Source organism: Protopterus annectens, chromosome 16.part0 (assembly GCF_019279795.1).
Source record: "Protopterus annectens isolate FY-2018-M chromosome 16.part0, PAN1.0, whole genome shotgun sequence".
NCBI classification, from domain to species: domain Eukaryota; kingdom Metazoa; phylum Chordata; order Ceratodontiformes; family Protopteridae; genus Protopterus; species Protopterus annectens.
Window position 1 is genome coordinate 128,385,617 of NC_056750.1, and position 16,603 is coordinate 128,402,219.

The window sequence follows — 16,603 nt, forward strand, 5'->3', positions numbered from 1 at the left end:
TCAATCCATGACATCATGCTGTGGGCCTTGGCAAATTAAACAATTATTCAAATAGTTTTTGGGAACTTGTCTACTACAGGCACATTTTCCAATCTCAATCCTTAACATATGGCTGAGGTCAACAAAAAGAACTACACTTTAACTGAAGCCTACACAACTAGAAAAAAAGAAGTTCCCCAATGGATATTTATCTGTTCTGAGCTCTAGAGTAGGTTGAAGCATGCCTGGCAATGGATACCAATGTTGCAATGTGTGCACTACAAACTGTGGTATAAAGGTCTATCATGGTATGTGCAAACACCTGTTTTACACTTGAGATGCCATGACATCACAGATGGGATGGTATCTACCATGTCTGGAGGGGGAAAGGTTCTGAGCTCTGGAAATTGGGCTAGATGTACATGTCTACAGTGACCATCCCAGTAGTCAGACCTATTTCAATAGTGAGCTAAATGAAGAATATGTATTTTATGTACCATAAAGTCTGAGAAAGATGTCTTTAAATGTTGATTCTCACTGATGGAGATGTGAAGTACTTCTCTTGAATCATAAGTCTTTATATTTTAGTCATGTTCTGGACTGGAAACTTTTAAAGAGGGTTTGTATCATTTATTAAGACATTCTCAGCTGAGGTGCCTTCGGTACAGAGTTGGTATGTCCTCCATGTGTTTGCTTGGGTTTTCTTCAGGTGCTCTATTTTTCACCCACATTTCAAAGACATACAGCAGGTGGACTGGATACTCTAAACTGGCTGTATGTGTCAGTGTGCAAGTGTGTGCAGTATGGAATAATGACTATGACAAGGCCAGACACCTGGTATTGTAAATACCAGATCTAGGTGATGGCCACCATTGATGTAACACCCTGACCCCATGTATAAAATGGGTAAGAAGTGTTTATGCTGGCACTGTGCAAACATATAATTTCTATGTTATTAATGTCCAATACAAATCTAAAAAATACCAGACTATTATATGTAACATGCACTTATAGATGATGCCAGTTAGGACTATTACAAAAAAATTGTGAGTGATGCTACTACACTTACAAATGATTTGGTATATCACAATGAAAGAAAAAAAAACATGAAATAACTGTGGCTAGGTGACTTCCATTATGAATATATAATAATACAAAAGGTAACTAAAATGATTTAATATTTAAAAAATGATGCATGTTACTGCTTTTAGATAATGTGACTTAAATAGATTGACAAATGTAATTGTTGAAATTCTATATGATGTTAGACCCCACACTTTATAGTGCGTTCATTGTAAATCTTCAAATTTCCCTGCTAATGTTTGTATTACTAATTCTACTTGAAATAGGAAATATTTTTGTTGAATTGCTGCTGCTATTTAGAGGGCTAAAATTTGAACTGGTTAGTTCTGATTTACAGAATGATAAGCTATCAAATGTACCTGAAAAGATTAGCATCTAAATTAGACAATTAAAAGTAATTTGCACTCATAAACTGAAATTGTCAAAAGTCATTTGTTAAACACCAAAAGTTGAACATGATGTTCTGTTTTCCATGCTTGACTGCTGAACCATTGAATAAAGTGACTATGTTTACTTGGTGTTATTTACATGCAAAAATACATCTTTTTCAAAAAAAATATTGCTGACTGTGTCTTTATCTGCACTTATGTGAGCTGTATTTGGTAAGATGATGCACTGTGTAATTTCATTAAATGACAGACTGAAAGGAAAACAGACCAGAAGAGGTGGAAAATATTAATACTGCAACAACATAATTTCTAAGTGATTCAGCCTGTTTATGTAGTAAAAATTATCCACAATACTATGACTGATATTAGTGGAGGAGAAACAATCTGCATAAACCCTGTGAGTAGGTAAACATATACAGCAAGGTCAAAGTAAGAGATCAGCCTATCTACTGTGAGAAGACCATAGAAAAGTTTATAATGCCATGAAACTTGTACTCTGATTACAAAAGGTGACAAAAAATAAGGAGTAGCCAAGAGTTTGGTGTGGAGAAACCAGAAGAATGCATGGACTGAGTAGGCACTGCTCTGACTTGTAGAACCACACATCACTGGGCATAATGCACAGAATCCCAATGAAAGCTACATCTTGGACAAAAGTAAAGATGATGTCTCTCATTCTTGTGTCCACTGTTTCCACAGAATTTATTTCAGTAATGTGTAATGGGATGAATCATGCCATTTACCTTCAGCGACTCTCAGTTGGGTAACTCATGATACAGATAACAGGCCTGTCCATTTTCTTATAGTAAGGACTAATGGTACTAGGTTTTTTATCTACGAAATCTGAAAAATATACAGCATTAGTCAAATATTTTTAACTTATTATCTCCCTCTCTAGCGTCATTGTATAGAGCTCCACATGCTTAACCGCTGTGAGATATTGACAAAGGATGTAATTTATTCACTGGCTATATTGGATTTATGGATTAGTGTAAAGTAACTCTGATAAGCTGTTTCAAACACATGCACAAATTCTTCTTGAGCTACTGATGGATAAGCCAATTACAGTCAATTAGCACACTATGTCTAGTATCTCTGCAAACATAAGCAATGTTTAACACCTTAATCTTTAGCACTTGTTATTATTTATACTTTCTTGTTAATATTTATAATTTGAATAAAACATTGTTTTAATTAATTCAGCAGATTACACAGTCAGTATGTTACTTGCATTAGCTATTAGTACCAGGGCCTCAGAAAAATATTTTAATTTTATGCATGTTTTGAATTAACAGATTTTTGAATTACGGTACTGCTTGATTTGTGCCTGACTGTACAAGAGAAAAAGCTGTGATCTTTCCATTTAGGTGCCGTGACTGATAAGCAGCTGTTTACACTATAGGTATTGTCCTTCAGCACCGGAGGTGCCGTTAACACACTTTCAGATACTGCATCCCCATCCACACTCCAACGCACTTCCACAGTTCCTGGATAAAATCCCTTAACCAGGCAACAAACTGACCCTATTCCAGTAGACAGTTCTTCGCTTGAAGGAGGAAAGATCCACACTGTGGGTACAGAGCTTCCTAAAAATGAAAGTGATAAATGAGTTACATGTATTGTACAACTGTTAAAACTAGCAACTTATTTAGCAGTAAATCATCACACTGTCAGTAACAATAACTTTCTGATGACAATAGTGAATGTGGAGGCTCACATTCTCAACTACAGAATTATCTGTTAAACTTTAACTGCAGTTCTGTATGTTATGTGCATGAGTCAGAAATCAACATACAAAAATTGTGTTAAACCTCTGCTTACTTGCTTAAGTAGGCTACACGTGGCATTTTTTCATTTAACACAACTCAACATAAGATGACTGTATCTATGAAATACTTAAAATAATATATACATCAGCTAATGAGTTTCAAACCAGTGACCCACTGAACATGCTTACTCACAGCCTACACTTAAGAGTAACTGTAGTTCTTAACTAACGAATAAAGATAATTAATATTTCACATAGCTGTATGCAGTTCGTTTTAAATGATATTCAGTCTGGCAGGTTTTAAACTGTTTGTAAGGAGATACATTTCTAATAGACAGTGGAAAAGAATTCCCTACCTATAGTATTAAGAATGAAAAAGCCTTTGTGAAACAATCTAAACAGTACAGAGGGACATCAGGATTACATAATTTGTGAAAATAAGCACGCTGTAAGTGAATGGCTTGGTTCTTAGAAGTGAGACTGGGGGGGGTCAATATTTCAGGAACAGAATAGTGTAGATCATAGAGTAGGATGCTGTGAGGGTCCTCTGGCAAATGGCATCCAGATAGCTTTTTTTTTTCCTTTATTTTTGAGTGTAATACAAAAAAAAAAGTATTGTGAAGTTGGCATCATTGAGTCATATTCAAGGTATCAATGCAAATAACACTCCCCTGCAAGTACGGCAGTGCACAGCTAAACATCTCCAAAGTCCATCAAAAAGAAAAAAAGCCAGCACAATAGTGGTGTGAGAGCAATCATTTAATTAATATGGAAAAAAACAGACCGGTTTCGGCAATCTAAACTATGTTTTCCTCAGTGTGAAAAGTCATTACAAATAGCCATATTATATAAGAATGATAAAGACAACATCACAAGATGACTGGCTGGTCACAACTGTTCATTCAGTCTTGGTGGAAATAATCCACCTAATCTAATTATCCATCTTTTTTCTTTTTGATTAAGAATAGTATGCCAACCAATATGTTATGGTAACAAAACTACTTTAGCTACTTTTAATTTAGATCCAGGGTTGAATAGGTGGGATTTTCTGGCAGGTTCTCAGTAACTCCTTTAGTTTATGAGATACTTGATCAAAGTGTACTTAGAAGGTTTGCTTAAACTTGGGCCAGAAGCCTATATATTTGTAATGGTTTACTGTATAAAACATATCCAATTATAGCCAAATTGACTGGCACAAAGGAACATAACTTGACAGTTTCAAAGAGTATTACTTTTTCTAAAGTTTGATAAACTTGGGGGGGACCAAAGCTCAAACCTTTGTGAAATGTTGGATAAAACATTGTTGATATACAACATAACAATGCTGTTGACATAGAAAATAAAATGAATACTAGGGACAGTGATTCTAAAGGCATTTATGAGGAGAGTGAAATTCAGAAACAGTAATCCATGAAAAGTACCTTGGTAAATACCAAAGACAAATTGTTCTGGGTAGGATATGTCATTTATTTTAACAGGGAAAGACCAGTCAGGCAGCTGATCACACTGCCATATTTCTGATAAATGTTTGGTGTACTGGACAGGGGCAAGGCCTTCTCACAGACCTAAGAGTACGATCCCCAGCTAGCTTACCGTGATCACAGTTTGCAGGGTCTTATTAACAAGAGAGAGTTTAACAGTTACAGTGCCTTATCCTTAACTGAAGCCATGTTGTTGCTTGTCACAAAGCCTGCAAGAGTTTATGTAAGATGAGAATTGTGGAGATATGGCCTTATACTCTGTATGTGCATTTACAGTAGAACAGGAGATTAGAACTTTAAAAATAAGTTGCTCAAGGTTAGCGTACTGAGGTTAATTGCTGGAAAAATTTGCCAAATGAAATTTGGTAAATCAGTTTTATTTATGTTGATGTTAAATGTGATTCTTTTTTTTTTTTTTTTTTTTTTTTACCAAAGGAGGTGTGGGGATGTGTGAATACTGGAATAAAAACAATTTAGCCTGCCATGTAAAAATACTCTTGGCAAAATAACTTTGTATCAAGATCTTTTTGGATTATGGACCATTTATATAGTTTTGTTAATCTGTGTTTTAAAAAGTTTAATATATATTTGTTAAAGTACTTTTTCATGTAAACTCAACAAAAACATTAAAAAAAGATACTCCTGGAAACTGGTGTTGTGACACTTTTAGTTTACTAATAAATTACTAATGTAATGTAGGGAGATGTACCTTCTTTGATTTTTCTAAAAACTATTATTTGCACTCAAAGACCACTGAATTCACAGTTTACTGCTTTATCTATTTGCACTTGTTTACCAGGAAAGTCTGACTTAGCAAAATCTCCTTTTCAGTGGAGGCCACAGGAAAAAGCTGCAAGATTTATGTCAAAAAACTGTAAATTTGACAGACAGTATTAGTAAAAAATGTTAGTAAAATTTAACACATTAAATAATAGTAAAATTTACAGGTAAAGTAAATAGTGACACATAGTTATGTGTGGTTAGATTATAGGCTATACTTGTTGTACTCCCTGGAACTGAAGTTGCAAATCCCACCTGAACCACATCTTCTTGCAGACTGGCAAGCTTTTTTTATTTTATTCATATTGCTGCTGTGAGTGGAGTATTTAATGGATAATCTTTTACTAAGAGTTGCCCTGGGATTCAATAACGCTTACACAGAGTGCAAAAACAGTATAAGCTCTCCTACATGGAATATGGCCGCCAAGCGAGCCAGTAAACAAGCCTGGGGATGTACATGAGCCTGGCAGCACTATTCCTACGTGGGCACCATTGAATAATGCTAATTATCTAATTTGCTGGTGAAAAACATGCAAATGAGGTGAATTAGCGATTCAGAAAGCAGGCAGGCATCCATACAGGAATAGTGCTAGGTGCAGGAATATATTTGGCTACTAGTCGAACACATTTCTGCAAAAATCGAAATGGAGCCATGACAGCTCAGAGTAAAGCATGTATTATAATCATAAGGTATGACAATGGCCAAATATATGCAACCATTTGCATGTAAAAGTTCTGAAAAATAATAAAAATAAAACTTTTTTTTTGGCCGATCTCAGCCATTTAAGCATAGGGCAGTGGTGCACAAATGGGATTGTGCTGAAAATAAAAAAAAATGTGAAAAGGCAATTCTAAGGAAAATCTGCATGTTGCCATTATAGTCTATGGCATGCAAAATCAAAACAATAGCAGGGAATAGTGGTTGCTAAGGGGAATGGCTCTGGTGTGGTGCTGTAACTAGGGACTAAGGCAGCAGGGTATGCTAATGAGGGAAATTTACTGAATCACAAAAAGGATTCCATTGCCCTAACTTCATCTAACCATGTAGAAGCTATAAGGCAGTCATGTAAGCAGGATATGCAGCTGACATGAAGGGGGGGTGTCATGCTTGGTGTAAGCACAATGGAGCTCCACAGTTCCTATCTGCACTCAGCTAAGCATAGCTGAGCAGGGGAGTGTGTCTCAAGCTGCTGACTAACTTGAAGCTGATTTCAAGAAACTAGAGCATGCCCACATCCAGAAGAGGGTGAAATCTTGCTTAGCATTGTTTACACTAGCTACACGAGTTTGTGTGGAGCACCGCAGGGCTTAAACAGGGAGGAAATAGAAAAAAATCAAAGGGAAATTGCAGAAAAAAAGAAACGACCCCTCATTTATGTAGCTGGTGGGAGGAATATATCACAAACAGCCAATCACACAGGCAGAAGTCACAGCATACCAGTATAAACTATGCAAACACCCTGTAGTCTGTTTTTTCCTACAAACTTTGCACCATAGGTGAACAATGCTGGGAATTTTAACTCACAAAAATGTTAGGGGCTGCAATTGCTTTGAGACACCAGTATGTGCTAGAGACTGAGGGCGGTGAGGAGGGTAATGCTGACAACTGCCACAGGCTGTGGTGGAGGAGGAGAGGGCTTAGACCCTGGGTAACCTACCAGGGGCTACATGAGCTGGAGATAGTAGAGCACTACAGTGTGGACAGGGGCATACTGCAGCAAATCATTGAGCTGTGCCAGCCTCTCCTCAGACCAAGAACCAACAGAGGGGAACCCATCCCAGTTGACACCAAGGTATGTATAGCCTTAAGAATACTAGCTACAGGTACTTTCCAAAGACCTACTGGGGACATCATGGGGGTCTCATGGGCATCTGCATCCTGGATACTCCACCAGTTCCAGGATGTCATGCTGCCACATGCCTGTGAGCACATTTATTTCTTAGCCCTGAGGAGAGGGCCAGCAATCTGCATCTCATCCACCATGTAGCAGACTACCCAGAGGTACTGGGTGCCATAGACTGCACACACATCCATATCAAAGCACCACCCAGTGAACAGGATAGGGTCTACATAAACGGCAGGGGCAACTGCTCCATCAACTGCCAGGCTGTGTGCGATGACCAGGGCATAACCATGAATGTGTGTACTGGCAGCCCTGGTAGTTATCAAGACTCCCATATCTGGCATGCCTCACAGCTGTATCAGGCATTTGCCAGAGGGAACATCCCATATGGCCCCCTGTTGGGGATGCTGGATATGCACTGGGGCCATGGATGATGACACCTTTCAGAACTGCATACACACACACACACACACACACACACACACACACACACACACACACACACACACACACACACACACACACATACACACACACACTGAAGAATGTCATAATGAGGCACACGCACAAACCAGGATCATTATACAGCATGTGTTTGGGATCATTATACAGCATGTGTTTGGGATGCTCAAGTCATGGTTCTGATGCCCTGACATATCTGGTGGAGCCCTGCAGTACGCCTCAGCCACATGTGGCCACATGTTCATTGTATGTGCCATGCTACACAATATGATCCTATAGAAACAGCTGCAGCAGCATCAGCACGGGAAGGGCCACACAGCTCCTCACCACTCCCAAGGTCCCAACAGGTACAGAGGAACTCGGAGGAGGAACCCCCTGAGCCTACACTTGTAGGCAGATGGAGGCATGCTCCAGTATGCCCAAGCCTTGGCAAAGAGGCAATGCATAGCACACATACTGACACTTTAAGGACCAGGGACTGACACCTCTCTCCAACTCACACACACAGTAAAATGGATGCCACACAAATCACACAACCTGTAACTCACCTTGTATAGGCTGTACCTCGTATAGGCTGTATATTGCATGCATCCAACATAGGCAGCTCTCAAGCATCATCCTCACAACTGCCACAGGCACAAGGTAAGTCAGTCTTCTTAACAATAAATTAATGGTTTAGTATGTTCTGGTAGCATAGCTATGGTACTGCAGCATACATGCAAGGGACTGAGGTGGCTTACTGGGATAGCAGCAGACAACTGACAGCTATGTGGGACACCAATAAATGTTTGCCCAATACTGGTTTCCCCACACTATGCAGTAGTACCCAAGGTGACAAATACCACTGTAATATATGTGGGAGCCCAATTAACAGGGGGCCATAGGCCACAGACATGTTTGTCACTGTGGGTGTCCCATACTCACCCCTCAGCCTTACCCATCAAATCAGCTGTAGAAAACCATAAAGAAATGTCTGAGAAAGGTCCACAAATGGTGACAATGATGAAATACCCCCTACAAAGAGATAACACAGCAGGTCTTGCAGTTGCAGGAAGGCTCTGAAGGGCAAGAAGTCTGAAACTCAAATGTATGCCATTACAATCCGACCTTTTGGTCTTTAATGATATGCCTCTAGTCTACAAGACAGGGCACAATATTATGCAAAAGGGAACCAAACTGTAACACAAACATCAGTACAGTCTGTCCAAATTTGTACAGTTGACAGGTGTGCCCCCCACCCATATTCCCATAGAAATGAACATGTATGTTTGCAGAGAAACAGCAGCAGAGCACACATTGCTAGGGCTGTCCCAATCAACATCTACTGTCAGGATGTGGCCAGCACTTACTCCTGACTGTTGTGTCATACTGGCCTAGGTACAGTGCTGTCCTTGACAGAGTCATGTTCCAACTGCAGTGCAAACTCTTCCGCCATGTCAGCTACACCTACAGTAGATGTTGCATACACACTGCCCAAATGTCAATATCCGTTCATGAAAGAAAGCTGTACAGGTCATGGACAGGGGGCCACACATATGGACAGTACACAGCTTGGAGTAACCTACACAGTGCCTACCATACCTCTCAACTGTACAGACCAATTTCAGAATGTCCAGAGGTTTGTGTCATAAATGGCGGTCTGTATAACATGAAATAGTGGTTTTGTCTGACAAGTCATTGGCAAATCATGTAAGACTAAGGTCAGAAAATAATGGTGGATTTTAGTGTCAGGTTTCATACCCATGCATGCCAATGCAAAATCTGCTATTGAATCACCTTTCTAGGTTTGTAAGGACAATACTTAAAAATGGTCCCTATATTTAGGTCTCTGTCCGCCAATCACATATGACACTGTCCAGATGTCTGACTCTCAGATGTTGAGAGATATGGTGCCTAGTAGGACAGTGGGTACCTGAATGTCAGTGTACTGCTAGTGTAATATTTCTGTGTCAGCAGTGACAACATGTCATTGGCCATCAGCCATACCCCTGGAATGGCACAGGTTTTCACAGAAGGAGCATACGTATGCCCTATATATCTGCTCTGCTTGTCCTAACATTGCACTTGCCTGTCAACTATTTGCAAAACAAGAAAGGATCATATCAAAACAGCAATGCCAGACAGTGGGGAAGCAGATGTCAAACCCATATGAGCAAACAAGCAATTACAAAACCAGATGCCCAGTGATCTATATTTGGCTGAATATTACTAACACCCTCTCCCCATGTGTGGCCCTTTGTCTGACTATCACATCTGGGCCTGTCCAGATGTCAGTCTGTGATGCTATGAAAGCAAGGCCCACATGTAGGCTCATAATAACATATAGCAACACAAGCTAAGGACCACAGCAAATGGAGTGCTGCAATGATGGACAACCTGGTAAATAGGTACACTCACTGGTGTGAAGTCCAGAACCTTAAGTGCGATGTAATGGCATGTACCCCTGCCACATCAGAATTACAAATACATAACAGCAATCAGTGTGGGCAAAGCCTGTGACTGGACTAGAGTAGGTCAAAAAGTGACATACATAAGGGGAAGGGGAACCACTGGCCACACAAATGGAGAATGTGCACACCGGAACAGATTGTGCAGTAACATAGGTGCTATGCAGTAGAAGGAGTCAGTAAACATCACCTGCAGAAGCACAACACACACCCATGTAAGTGGAGGTCTGCAACAAAACAAAACCAAAGCATTGGACTCCTCAGAGGCAAAATCACATGAGAACCCCACAAATCTACACACCACAGACCATGTAGACTTCACACACCAGACTCCTGAAAAAAGTAAGGCTGTACCACAAGCCACAAACACCAACCCTATACAGATAGGCTAACAGCACTGTCCCTCTACCCCATTCTGTACAGACTCTGCTCAGGTGACCCCTGTCTGTCATACAAAGCAATCCAGATCCTGCCTTAATGGGACTGTTGCACATCTAGAACTCAAGGCGCACTCCACCAACCTACAGGAGCAGCATCAACCTGGGCTGTGATATCAGTATGGCTTGTTGGTGTGACAGATCCACAAACCACACACTTCCCCAACTGTGGAATAGACTACCTGTCAACAGTAAGCCAAGTACATCAATACCCCTACTGATGTGCTCCCTGTAGAAGTGCAATGGAAACAAAAAATACAGTCCTGTGATCCCACCTGTGTCCCTGCTGGACAGGGGCTTGTGTGCTGACATGTTGTGACATGGGCTACACTCTCATCTGCATGAGTTATAAGGGCCTCAGGGCCCATACCCTACTAATTTCATAGCAACCTATCAACCTATATACAACTGTTTGTCAGTGGTTCACCAGATTACTCTGCACTGCTCTGCCACTGACATACCTGGAAGTCACAGTGCTATGTGGAATATACTACACATATAATGGACATTTCTGCACAGTAGAATGTACTCTGTACCCACACCCATAACTCCAAACCTCTGAAGGCAACACATAGGGACAAGTTCATACATGAAAGTGGGACAAAGGCAATATGATAGGCATGTGATGTGAATATTGCCCACATACCGAGGAAACTGGTATGTTAAGGTGCTTTGTATTACCAGGAATTGTCTGCTGGTTAGGAAATCTGAAACATTAATGTCTGTCATTGTTTTGTAAGGTCAGTTGTCAATTATATGCAACTAACTTGCCATAAAAACACAAGTTTATGTGGACTGGACGAAACTGCTAAACAAATCCCTGGGCAATCTGACAAAAAATGTACAGTTGAGAAGGTATAGCCACACCAGGATATGACCTGTCAGGTAAGAATAATACCACATAAGTAGGGAATCTACAGCCAGTATAGTACCAAGTTGCTGGACTGTTTACAAAGCTTCAGCAGTCAACTGGCTGTAGCCGCACCTCTCTACTGGCCGTTTTGGGCAAGAATGTATATAGTCAGGCTCATAATATCGGTCTCTGCATCATACATCTTTTATTCAGGTCTATATTGAATCAGCGAATGCTTAAAATAGCAAACTCTGATTCATTGACCCTATGTAAGTGAAAGCTTACAATCCCAAACACTTGGAACAGCAATTTTTTTTCCCAGGGAAAAAAAAATCGCTGGGCCGGTTTTGAGAATTTGCTATTTCCTCCACTGCGGTGCAATCTCAGAGTTGGTATATTTAAGTAGGGGGTGGGGGGCACAGCCCTCAAATGGGAGGGGCGAAGCACTCCACATTATATACTGTTTTAAGATTTTTTTTTTTTTTGTGGAACAGCGATTTTGTTTCCCTGGGAAAAAAACACTGTTCTGAGTGTTCAGGATTGTAAGCTTTCACTTTCATAGGGTCGATGAATCAGTGTTCGCTTTTTTAAGCATTTGCTGATTCAATATAGACCCTTTTATTCCTCTGGTAAAGCACTGTGATGATCTGTGGATGTCTGCCACTAGGTACTGACAGAATACATTGCAGAGTCAGACCAGATATATCAGAAAATGTCTGCTAAAACAAAGCCAGTACCTCTAGGGAAGTCATGTTTACTTTTGGGAGGTATGGTTGTAGCACACAAAACCCCAGAAGAGAGTACAACTAACTGTGGAATGGAGTCCTACCCTCACTATAGATGGTCATACTGGGCATGCCCCTACACTCAGAGAATCACAGACCATGTGTAAACCCAGATCAGCTTATACAAGTGTATTTTGCCTATATGTCAGTACATACAGACAGCTATGCACAGCTGAACTGTCTCTCACAACCCCTATCATACAGGAATACTTTCAATTATCTGTAGGTAGCCCATATTTCATATGTCTGCATCTGGAGAGTGTGATACACATTCATATGTAAGGGCACAAATATATCAATCATACACTGACAGAGACAGGTGGAGAGAGAGAGAGAGAGAGAGAGAGAGAGGGGGGATACACACAGACAGAGAGTCATAGAGAGACAGAAACACACTGAAAGGCATAGACGGATGTCCTTCTATAGACAATTGCACACCTCGTGTAACTACTGCCATGTGCCACTATGAAGGTGAGCTTCATTGCTTAACAGTACTGAGGTAGTGCTTGCAATCTGACATCACCGTGTGTGTGTGTGTGTGTGTGTGTGTGTGTGTGTGTGTGTGTGTGTGTGTGTGTGTCTGTTTGCAGGTAACAGTATACTGAAACCTTGGGCAACAGAATCACACTTGGCATTGGCCTACTTTAGAAGGCCTTCTGATGACACTCACCTTAGAAGTCAACTTCAGACCCTCTGTAGCCCAGTAAGATGTGTGGTGTGTGTAATAACTGTGTAATTTTATAGTACAAGTAACTAGATAGGTAGGAGTTTTAACCCCAGCACTGATTACTGTGTGTGTGTGTGTGTGTGTGTGTGTGTGTGTGTGTGTGTGTGTGTGTGTGCGCGCGCGTGTGTGTGTGTGTGTGTGTGTGTGTGTGTGTGTGTGTGTGTGTGTGCGTGTGTGAAAGACAGAAGCATATCTCCTGTGTTAGTGTGTTGATTATATCATTTTGAGGCCTGTTGAACCCACTATAGTACCCACTGCCCTACTTTAGAAGGCTATCTGATGACACTCACCTTAGAAGTCACTTCAGACCCTCTGTAGTCCAGTAACCTATATGGTGCATGTAGTAACTGCGTAATATTGTAGTATAAGTAACTAGATAAGTAGGAGTATTAATCTCAGCACTAGCAACTGTGTGTGTGTGTGTGTGTGTGTGTGTGTGTGTGTGTGTGTGTGTGTGTGTGTGTGTGTGTGTGTGAGAGAATGACTGTGTGTGAGAAGCATACCCCCTGTGCAGGTGTGTTGATTATATCATTTTGAGGCCTGTTGAACCCACTATGGTACCCATTGTCCTACTTTAAAAGGCTATCTGATGACACTCACCTTAGAAGTCCCTTCAGACCCTCTGTAGCCTAGTAAGCTCATGGTGCATGTAGTAATTGCATAATTTTGTAGTACAAGAAACTAGATAGATAGAGGTTTTAATCTCAACACTAGCAACTGTGAGTGCCTCTGTGTGTGTGTGTGTGTGTGTGTGTGTGTGTGTGTGTGTGTGTGTGTGTGTGTGTGTGTGAATGATTGTGTAGGAAAAGCATATCTCCTGTGTGGGTGTGCTGATTATCTTTTTTGAGGCCTGTTGAACCCACTATGGTACCCTTTGCTCTAATCCAGGCCTTCTTTTTTGGAGATGGTTCCCCTGCACCCCTGCAAATCTTAAAATGCACGCACTTGAAGCACTCCTCAGTATGGAGAATGTCAACATCTGTGCAGTAACTGAAACCTGGTTCAAGGCTCCACAGAGCACTCCAGCAGTACTGGGCTACAACTCATACCACATATTTCAGCCACAGAACATAGACCAAAACACAAAGGGGGGGGGGTGTATCCATATTCATCAAGGATACCTACACCTCCAGGTTAGTGGCGCAGCATGATACCTCAGAGATCATCCATGTGCAACTAACATCAGGCAAATCTGCAATGCAAATTGTGGCCTGCTACAGATCACCCTCCATGACCCAGGACCACCACTCCGCCTTTCTGGGAACACTGGAAAACATGAAGGCCTTACCGAACACCCTGATATTGGGCGATTTGAATTACCCTACCGTTAACTCAACTACAAACTCCCAGGTCCAGCTCTTCCTGGAATTTAACAACTCAAATGCCCTGGATCAGCTGGTAAACTCCCCTACCAGAGGTGAAAACATATTGGACCTGGTTATCACCAACATGGGAGACAGGTGTTCTACAATGGAGGTCAACCCATCACTGGTTAGATCAGACCATAAACTAATCACGTTGGATGTCCACACCACACCACCACCTCCAACCAAGGAAATCACAGTGAAAAACTTTTCTATAGCAAACTTCACCTTACTTAAGACAGAGGTGGTAAGTTTCACAGCCCCCACGCTAAAGGATAACAGTGTCCAAGATGCAGGAACCTTTACAAATGCACTCTATGAGCACCTACAAGGATTTATGGGTCATGCCATCCCTAACAAAACAAAGACTCAATCCCCTAAGAGAAGAAAACCAGTCTGGTGGACCCCCGCCATAAACAGGCTATACAGCAGAAGGCAGTCACCAAGGCAATAGATGAGGTGAAGGTAGTTCACACAGCCTACCTTGACTTTGCCAAGGCTTTTGACACCATTCCCCACTCAGGAATTATAGAAAAACTCACCAGCCTGAACATAAACCCCTACGTCACGAGATGTGTTACCAACTGGCTTACAGACAGAACTCAAACGGTAAGAATAGTGGGCTCCAGGTCCGACTCTAAACCAGTCACAAGTGGTGTCCCACAAGGCTCGCTCCCGGGACCCCTACTGTTCGGCATATTCTTCTCAGAGGTACAGGAAAACACAGGAGGACTATGGCTAACCAAGTTCGCCAATGACTGTTAACTGGGAGCCATAATTGACTCTCCAGCTGACATGGGCATTCTTCAAAAGGGCCTTACTGAAATGGACACCTGGTGTCAAAGTCATGGTCTTACGCTAAATGCCAAAAAATGCATAGTCATCCTGTTTGAGAAAAACAAAACACCCATGAATTACCACATAGGTGGCAGCCCCCTTAATACAGAAGAGGTAATAAGAGATCTGGGGACCCAGGTAGATAGTAATCTCTCCTTTGACAATCATATTGCCAAAGTAGTTGGGAAATCCTTCTATGTAACCCATCTAATTACTAAAGGGTTCACATCTAGAAATAAAGAGGTTATAGTGCCCCTATACGCATCACTCACCAGACCCATCATAGAGTACAAAGTCCCATTTGGGATGTACCTCACAAGACACTTCCAACAGCTGGAAAGACCACAAAAGTACCTCACCAAGAGGATTACTAGCCTCAAACATATGTCTTATGCAGCCCGACTGGAAAAACTCCAGCTGTACTCAGTCGCATATCGCTTACTCAGAGGTGATGTCTGCCTGACTTACAAAGCCATGTCCAACTCAGAATTGATGGACATTTGGGATGTACCTCACAAGACACTTCCAACAGCTGGAAAGACCACAAAAGTACTTCACCAAGAGGATTACTGGCCTCAAACATATGTCCTATGCAGCCCGACAGGAAAAACTCCAGCTGTACTCAGTCACATATCGCTTACTCAGAGGTGATGTCTGCCTGACTTACAAAGCCATGTTCAACTCAGAATTGATGGACATACTCCACCTAAACAAATCCAAGTTACTGTGAGCCACTCGCTTTAGTGAGCTAAACCTCACCACAACAATAAATAAAACATGCTGGAGGGATAGATTCCTGTCACAGAGACTCCCCATGCTTTGGAACAAAATTCCTAACTTCATTAGGCAGAGCCCCTCACTAACACTCTTCAACAGAAACCTTGACGAGTGGATGGGTAACAGAAAGTACACCCCTGGGATCACTTTATTGACTCTTCTTGACAGAGGCTCAGTTAATTAATCAATGGGGTGGCGAAAGCTGACACACTCTAGCTAGGCTTACAAATGCTCTCGGGGAGATAGCCTAGTACCTACCTATGAACCTATGAACACTGTAGTATAAGTAACTAGATAGGTAGGGTTTCTAAGCTTGGCACTGTTTTCTTTGAGTGGATGTGTGTGTTTCTGTGTGTGACAACCATATCCTCTGTGCATGTGTTGGTTATACCATTTTGAGTCCTGATACACTTAGTATTTTATGACCACTTCTGCTTCATGATGGTCAAATGCGAGTTTCTTATCTTCCTGAGTACACAGGTCTCTCAAAACAGGTTGTGTGCTTAGTGGGTTGGCAGTCATGTAGTATTCAGTAGGTGTTGTGTCTTTGCCAAATGGTATGTTTGACATCATGCATGTGACACCAGTCA

At 41.3% G+C, this 16,603-nt stretch overlaps 1 protein-coding gene across 2 annotated transcripts in view; it reads right to left on the bottom strand.

Annotated features, from left to right (window-relative positions):
• Positions 1 to 2,614: 2,614 nt before the first annotated feature.
• LOC122790885 (immunoglobulin lambda-1 light chain-like) overlaps positions 2,615 to 16,603 on the bottom strand; it is a 1,657,182-nt gene continuing 1,643,193 nt past the window's right edge. For both annotated transcript variants that reach the window (XM_044058557.1, XM_044058556.1), the window contains exon 3: positions 2,615 to 3,037. In XM_044058557.1, coding sequence (XP_043914492.1) covers positions 2,724 to 3,037 — 314 coding nt within the window. In that variant the 3' untranslated portion in view covers positions 2,615 to 2,723. The remainder of the gene's footprint in view (positions 3,038 to 16,603) is intronic.